This window comes from Eimeria tenella, genomic scaffold (genome assembly GCF_000499545.2).
Source record: "Eimeria tenella Houghton genomic scaffold, Eth_scaff138, whole genome shotgun sequence".
Classification (NCBI taxonomy): domain Eukaryota; phylum Apicomplexa; class Conoidasida; order Eucoccidiorida; family Eimeriidae; genus Eimeria; species Eimeria tenella.
In genome coordinates, this window is record NW_013541510.1 from 2135 (window position 1) to 9882 (window position 7748).

Genomic DNA, 7748 nt, shown 5'->3' on the forward strand with positions numbered 1-7748 from the left:
TGCTCCCCCTTCCCTTTCAGCAGCAGCAGCAGCAGATTTGTCTTTATTTGATTCAAGAACTGAAGAGCGGTTTAGTGTCTAGGGTTTCGAGGCAGCTAAACCCTAAACCCTAGTTTGAACGGAGGCGGCGGCGGCTAGCCGACGAGCCCACAGCCTACCCCTAAACCCTAAACCCTAAACCCTAGATCCAACCAGCCCTTACGCTTCATTAAACCCTAAACCCCAAATAACAAACCCTGAACTCTAGTTGAAGCCCGCAGGTCAAGCTGTTCCTGCTTCTACTGCTGTTGCTGCCGTTGCTGCTTCTGTTGCTGCTGCTGCTGCTGCCGTTGCTGCGTGTGCCCCGGCCTCAGCAGCAGCAGCAGCAGCACTGGGATCGTACGGAACCCACTGTGCTGCTGCTGTCAAGGGTTTAGGGTTTCTTTCCGAGGGTTTAGCTGCTGCCTGCAACACCTAGGGTTTAGGGTTTGCAGCTGGTCCTTCGGGAATGAGGGTTTAGGGTTTACACCAAGAATAACTGACCAAAAGAGTCCTAAACCCTAAACCCTAGACGCTAAGCCGCAAGGCGAGTCGTGTGCGCTGTAGACTAAACCCTAACTCTAAACTTTAAACCGTAAACCCTAAACTCCAACTTGCTGCTATCGAACCGCTAAACCCTAAACCCTAAACCCTAAACCCTTGGGGTGGTGCGGCTCTTCGCTTAAACTCAAATCCGCAGTTTCTGGCGGGAGAACGAGAGCTTAGAAGAAGCCCCTAAGCCAAAACCCTAAACCCTAAACCCTGAATTGGGGTTTGGGGCGAGCCCATTTGTCGGCGCGCGCCGCGACTCTGCGAGCGCCGCTTCTCTGGCTGCCTTGGGCGCGTCAAACCCTAAACCCTAATTTAGGGTTTTGCGCAAAAGGGCGGTTTGGGGCTTGTTTGGGGTCTGCGGACGCCGCTTTTGGCGGGCACGCGGCGCAGCCCCCAAACCCTAAACCCTAAACCCTAAACCCTAAACCCTCACTCGTAAATCCAGGGTTTCTGAGCTGGAGTCCAGTTGCAAATCTCTTCTTCTTTAAACCAAAGTTTGATTTCTCTTTCTGCTGCCTCCACAGAGTCCGAGCCGTGGATCAAGTTGCGCCCCACGTCGATGCAGAAGTCCCCGCGAATTGTACCTAAAATAAATAAATAAATAAATAAATAAATAAATAAATAAATATATAAATATAGGAATATACAAATATACGGAAAATAATTAGTTAATTATATTTCATTTAATATTAATGATTGTTCGTGGAGCTGTGAAAAAACGGGAAAAAACGGTGCAGAAACCATCAAGAAACCCCTAAACCCTCGAAAACCCTAAACCCTAAACCCTAAACCCTAAACCCTAAACGCCTCCAGAAGCCCTCTAGCCTGCTGCGCCCGCGCCGTAAACCCTCCTCCCCGCAAGCTCTAGACCCTCCCAGATCAATCCCACATCAAAGCCCCAATCCTCAAACCCTAAACCCTAATATCTAAACCCTAAACCCTAAACCCTAAACCCTAAACCCTCGGAGGCTAGAGCCGCCCTCAGCCATCTCCCTCGCCCCCCTGGCAGCAGCGTAGCCCTAGAATCCGCGCCCCCAAACCCTAAACCCCAAACCCCCAACCCCAAACCCCCAACCCCAAACCCAAAACCCTAAACCCTAAACCCTAAACCCTAAACCCTAAACCCTAAACCCTAGTTACCGGGCTGGCTGTCAAGGGGCCTGGTCTCTCCGAGCATTTTGCGGGCCTGTTTGACAACATCAGTTCCCTCCCAAACCATGGCGACGACGGGGCCGCTGCTCATGTAGTTCATCAAAACCCTAAAAAAGGGTTTGTCGCTGAGGTCGCGGTAGTGCTGCTCGAGGGTTTGCGAGCTAGGGTTTACGAGCTTCAGAGCCACCAGCTTAAACCCTCGCTGCTCAAACCGCCGCAGCACTTCGCCCAGCAGCCCGCGCTGCAGCCCATCGGGCTTCAGCATAATGTAGGTGCGTTGCTGCTGCGGGCTCATTCTAGGGTTTAGGGTTTAGGGTTTAGGGTTTAGGGTTTAGGGTTTGCGGTGGGCTGCGCCGCGGACCCGGGGGTGCACCGCCTCGAAACCAACAGGGTTTAGGGTTTAGGGTTTAGGGTTTAGGTTTGCAAGCAGAAGCAAACAGCTGCTCAACGGCCGTAGCGAGACACGCCCCACAGCAGCAGCAGCAGCAGCTGCTGCTGCTGCTGCTGCTGCGGCGCGAGAAGCCCCAGCCCCGAAGCTCCCCAGAGCCCTGAACCCTAAACCCTAAACCCTAAACCCTAAACCCTAAACCCTAATTTAAAAAGCAAGTACAAAACCCTAATCTCTAAGGGAAGAAAGAAACTCGCCATTCAGCTTGCCCCTGCAGCACACCGGAGCTGCAGTTACCTGGGGATCCCAGGGTTTAGGGTTTAGGGTTTAGGGTTTGGGATCTAGGGTTTAGGGTTTACGCGTTAGGGTTTACGGGCCAGGGTTTAGGGCATGCGGCTTAGGCACGAGGGTTTAGGGTTTAGGGTTTAGAAACAATAAGACACATGGCCCGACGCTGTTGGTGCACACATGTGCATGCCTCAAACCCTAAACCCTAAACCCTAAACCCTAAACGAGAAGACAGCAAAATTCAAATCAGCAACAGCGGCATAAGGAGCAGCAACAACTAAACTCAGCGGCAGCAGCAGCCGCAAGGGCAGCAGCAGCAGCAGCAGCTAGCGCAGCAGCGGCAACGACAGCAGCAGCAGCGGCAGCAGCAACAATAACAGCGACAGCAGGAACAACAGCAGCAGCAACAGCAAGAACCACGCCAGTAACCTCAACAGCAGCAACAGGGGCAGCAGCAGCAGCAGCAGCAGCAGCAGCAGCAGCAGCAGCAGCAATGTCAGAAGTCTTTGAGGCCCAGCACAGGGGCCTAGACCTCTGCGTGCAGCGGCTGAGCTCTTCTCTCTACGGCCTCGTGGACGCTGCGCTCGTAAACCCTAAACCCTAAACCCTAAACCCTAAACACTTATTTTCTTCCAAACCCTAAACCCTCGTACACCCTCCTCAACTCGAGTCGCTAAGCTGTCCTTTATCAGCCAGTTTGGGGTTTTTCTTTTGCCGCACACACTAAACCAATTGCAAACATCGAAAGCTAGGGTTTAGGGTTTAGGGTTTAGGGTTTAGGGTTTAGGGTTTGTTGTCAGGTGAGCGAGGACGGCCACCTCCCGACTCTTGCGATTGACAGCTTCTTGATGGAAGTTCACGTCATCAGCATCGTCAGTTGCTGCTGCTGCTGCTGCTGTTGTTGCTGCTGCTGCTTCCGTTGCTGTAACAGGGGCTGTTGCAGCAGCTGCTGTTGCTGCTGCTGTCGGTCTTGCTGCTGCTGCTGCGGCTGCTTCCCTTTGTTGCTCCTTGTCCCGTTGCATGCGACGTTCACCGCTGCTGCTGCAGTTGCATTTGCTGCTGCTGCATTTGCTGCTGCTGCATTCGCTGCTGCTGCTGCTGCTGCAGATAAGCTCTGCCCGCTGGCTTTTATCTCTTGCTGCTGACGTCGACGCCAATTTGCTGCTGCAGTCGCCCAGAACAAACAGAGAAGAAGATCTGCAGCAGCATTTAAATGAAATAGAAAAGCTGCAGCAGCAGCTGCAGCAAGAAGCAGCAGAGGGAAGACTCCCGTTCCCCACCATTGTGCAGCAGCAGCAGCAGCAGCAGGTTAAGGAGCAGCAGGCGCAGCAGCAGCACGCCCAGCAGCAGCTCGTGGTGAACGAGGAGCAGCAGCAGCAGCACAGTGCACAGCAGCAGCTCCAGCAGCAACCGCAACAGCAGCTGCTGCAGCAACAGCAACAGCAGCAGCAGCAGCAAGAGCAGCTGCTGCTGCAGCAACAGCAGCAGCAGCAGCAAGAACAGCTGCTGCTGCAGCAGTAGCAGCAGATTTTTTAGTGGCAGCAGAGGAAGCAGCCCTGACAGCAGCAGCAACTTGGATTTTACTTTTTAATTTCCTTTTTAATTTATCTTTGTTTCAATTCTTCCAAAGTTTTATTTTAAATTTATTTTCTTTTTCATTTACTCGAAAGCTGCTGCTTTTTATTCAGGTGTATATCCACTCTCGCCAAGCAGCAGCTGCCTATACACCTCAAGAGCTGCCTATACACCTCAATAGCTGCCTATACACCTCAGTAGCTGCCTATACACCTCAACAAGCTGCCTATACACCTCAGTAGCTGCCTATACACCTCAGTAGCTGCCTATACACCTCAACAAGCTGCCTATACACCTCAGTAGCTGCCTATACACCTCAGTAGCTGCCTATACACCTCAACTAGCTGCCTATACACCTCAACTTGCTGCCTATACACCTCAACTAGCTGCCTATACACCTCAGCTAGCTGCCTATACACCTCGACTAACTGCCTATACACCTCCAGAGCTGCCTATACACCTCAAGTAGCTGCCTATACACCTCAACTAGCTGCCTATACACCCGGCGGCTGGCGTTTTCAGAGGCGTATAATAAATAATATAAATATAAATATAATTGGAATTCAAATTGTAATAATAAATGAAATTGAACCTTTGTGTAACTTTGAATACAAGTTCAGTCACATCTGTTGCTGCTGCTGCCACTGCTGCTGCTACTGCTGCTGCTGCTGCTGCGGCTTGAGGTGTACGTACACCCGAACAGGAATGCAGCTCAAGAAGCCGCGAGGTGTCTTTGGATTTAATTTTGTTTTTCTTTGGAGTAAAACGAAAAAGGAGCAGCAGAATTTACTGTGCGTGCCTAGGGTTTAGGGTTTAGGGTTTAGGGTTTATTGTTCTTCAGGGTCTTCGGGAGTCTCTTCGGCCTCTGCAGGTGCTTCTGCGTCTTCTTCGTTTGCTTCATCTTCTTGCTGCTGCTGCTCCTGCTGCAGCAGCAGCAGCACGTTGATGTCCTCAGCAGCAAGAAGCTCTCCTTCCTGCAGCAGCAGCAATTGTTTCTTTGAAATGAAACTTATTTTTTAATTTAGTTTGAAATATTTATTTTATTTAATTAGACTCATGAAGTTGGAGGAGAACAAACACCGCTGCCGCAGCAGCAGCAGCAACATCAGCAGCAACAGCAGCAGCAGCAGCAGCAGCAGCAACAGCTAATATGCTTCGGTCGGCTACGAACAAATAAGCAAAAAAACGAAATAAAACAAAAAAATAAAAGAAATAAAACAAAAAAATGAACAAAACGAATAAAACAAAATAAGCAAAATGAAATAAACAAAACAAACAAAACAAACAAAGTAAAACAAAATAAAATAAAATAAATAAGATAAAACAAAATAAAATGAATAAAATAAAATAAAATAAAATGAGTTAAAACAAAACAAACAAAACAAAACAAAAGGCAAAATAAAGAAGCAAAAAAGCAAACCCTAATTTCCCTTTCCCGCTGCTGCTGCTGCTGCTGCCGCGTCTCTTTGAGGTTATCTTCTTTCTTCATTTCTTTTCTTTCAAAAGCTTCTTGTCTTCTTTGCGACAGCTGCAGCAAGCAGCAGCAAGCAGCAGCAAGCAGCAGCAAGCAGCAGCAAGCAGCAGCAAGCAGCAGCAAGCAGCAGCAAGCAGCAGCAAGCAGCAGCAAGCAGCAGCAAGCAGCAGCAAGCAGCAGCAAGCAGCAGCAAGCAGCAGCAAGCAGCAGCAAGCAGCAGCAAGCAGCAGCAAGCAGCAGCAAGCAGCAGCAAGCAGCAGCAAGCAGCAGCAAGCAGCAGCAAGCAGCAGCAAGCAGCAGCAAGCAGCAGCAAGCAGCAGCAAGCAGCAGCAAGCAGCAGCAAGCAGCAGCAAGCAGCAGCAAGCAGCAGCAAGCAGCAGCAAGCAGCAGCAAACTCCAGAATTCAATTAAGCAAAACACGTTTTTAAGCAGCAGCAGCAGCAGCAGCAGCAGCAGCGGCGGCGGCTGCTGCTGCTGCTGCGGCGGCGGCGGCTGCGGCTGCGGTTGCTAATGCAGTTGAAGCTGCTGCTGCTGCGGCGGCGGTGCTGCTGCTGCTCCTGCTGCTGTGGCTGCTGCTGCTGCTGCTGCTGTGGCTGCTGCTGCTGCTGCGGCCCACCAGTGCATCAAATGCTGCGACTTGCTTTTGCTTCTTTTCCACGTGAGCAGCAGCCTGTCTCTTGCGTCTGTAGAACATGCCAAACCACTGGCCTAGGGTTTAGGGTCTAGGGTTTAGGGTTTAGGGTTTAGGGTTTGGAGCTTACGCAGCAATGAGGTTGTCCATCACGGAAGTCGAGGGGGAGAGAGCCGCGGTAATAAAGCCTGTGAAAGACAGATCAGATTCTCGGGGTTCAGGGTTTAGGGTTTAGGGTTTAGGGTTTAGGGTTTAGGGTTTACAACTAAAGGCTTAAGTTCTCAGGGATTCAGCGCATTTGCGCTGTATGAGCCAGTGGCACCTTGGTGCATAGGGGTCGATGTTTAGGGTTTAGGGTTTAGGGTGTAGGGTTTAGGGTTTAGGGTTTAGGGTTTACGGACCTGCGATGACCTGCAAGTTCCTCTCTGTGTCTTTTGTGACCTGAAGTGCAGGGCAGACGAGGTTTAGGGTTTAGGGTTTAGGGTTTAGCGTTCACCCAGGGTTTAGGGTTTAAGATTTAGGGTTTAGGGTTTAGGATTTATGGCTACTGCTCTCAGCCCTATTCTCCCCTTTGCTTTCCAGCCAGGGTTTAGCATTTAGGGTTTAGGGTTTAGAGTTTAGGGTTTAGGGTTTAGGGTTTAGGGTTTAGGGTTTGTACGAGTTGAATAGCGCGACGCTGGACTTTGGGCCACACGGAAATCTCCACTGCTGGCTGCGGCAGAAAGTGCAAAAGAGAAAATAAATTTGGAAATAAAAGACAATTGAATTAAATTTAAAACCTTGAAATAAAAAAATAAATAAATAGATAAACAAATAAATCAATCAATCAATCAATAATGAACAATTAAATAAATTAAAAACCCCATTTGCCTCTTCTATACCGAAAGAAAAATGATTCTAAAGCTGCCTATACACCCGAGGAGCTGCCTATACATCCGAAGAGCTGCCTATACACCTCAACAAGCTGCCTATACACCCGAGAATCTGCCTATACACCCCAAGAGCTGCCTGTATACCCGGGGAGCTGCTTATACACCCGAGGAGCTGCCTATACACCTCAACGAGCTGCCCGTACACCTCAACAAGCTGCCCATACACCTCAAGAAGCTGCCTATACACCTCAACAAGCTGCCTATACACCCGAGGAGCTGCCTGTATACCCTAGGAGCTGCCTGTACACCCAAGGAGCTGCCTATACACCTCAACAAGCTGCCCATACACCTCAACAAGCTGCCTGTACACCCCAAGAGCTGCCTGTACACCTCAAGAGCTGCCTATACACCTCAAGAAGCTGCGTGTACACCCGAGGAGCTGCGTGTACACCGGAGCGGGGGGCTGACGCTGGTGGGTCTGCAGAAGAGTTTTTGTTCTTGAAGTTGTTGAAGAGTTTCTTTTGCAAATCCAAATAACTTCTTTTTGGCCACGGAGAAGGCGAGGGTTTTCTGCGCAGCGAAGTGCTGCAGCTGCGCGCGCGCGGCGCTTTCCCGCAGTCGCCGCGCCTGCCCGCAAACCCTAAACCCTAAACCCTAAACCCTAAACCCTAGCCCTGCGCCGCAGCCAGCGCAGCGTCCACTGCGGGCTACACATGCAGCAGCAGAACAGCGAAAGATCCTGCTCTCAAAGTTCGGGGGGTTGTGCCCAGGGTTTAGGGTTTAGGGTTTAGGGTTTAG

At 50.5% G+C, this 7748-nt stretch overlaps 4 protein-coding genes across 4 annotated transcripts in view; 2 read left to right on the plus strand and 2 right to left on the minus strand.

The window, feature by feature from the left end:
* Nucleotides 1-999: 999 nt before the first annotated feature.
* On the minus strand, nucleotides 1000-2017 carry ETH_00005865 (nucleoside diphosphate kinase, putative; the record flags this gene model as incomplete). The annotated part of the gene is made up of 2 exons (XM_013373354.1): nucleotides 1000-1154; nucleotides 1711-2017. 2 exons carry the CDS (start codon nucleotides 2015-2017, stop codon nucleotides 1000-1002), a joined length of 462 nt encoding a protein of 153 aa, XP_013228808.1.
* An 874-nt stretch (nucleotides 2018-2891) lies between these two features.
* Nucleotides 2892-3919, plus strand: ETH_00005870 (uncharacterized protein; the record flags this gene model as incomplete). The annotated part of the gene is made up of 3 exons (XM_013373355.1): nucleotides 2892-2984; nucleotides 3199-3270; nucleotides 3506-3919. The coding sequence occupies 3 exons, from the start codon at nucleotides 2892-2894 to the stop codon at nucleotides 3917-3919; spliced, it is 579 nt and encodes a 192-aa protein (XP_013228809.1).
* Nucleotides 3920-4800: 881 nt separating this feature from the next.
* ETH_00005875 (uncharacterized protein) lies at nucleotides 4801-5462 on the minus strand (the record flags this gene model as incomplete). Its single annotated transcript, XM_013373356.1, has 2 exons — nucleotides 4801-4947; nucleotides 5394-5462. The coding sequence occupies 2 exons, from the start codon at nucleotides 5460-5462 to the stop codon at nucleotides 4801-4803; spliced, it is 216 nt and encodes a 71-aa protein (XP_013228810.1).
* Nucleotides 5463-6969: 1507 nt separating this feature from the next.
* ETH_00005880 (TPR domain-containing protein, putative) overlaps nucleotides 6970-7748 on the plus strand; it is a gene marked incomplete at both ends in the record, with an annotated part of 8544 nt that continues 7765 nt past the window's right edge. Inside the window, one exon of the mRNA XM_013373357.1 lies at nucleotides 6970-7373. Within this exon, the coding sequence (XP_013228811.1) occupies nucleotides 6970-7373 (404 nt within the window). The remainder of the gene's footprint in view (nucleotides 7374-7748) is intronic.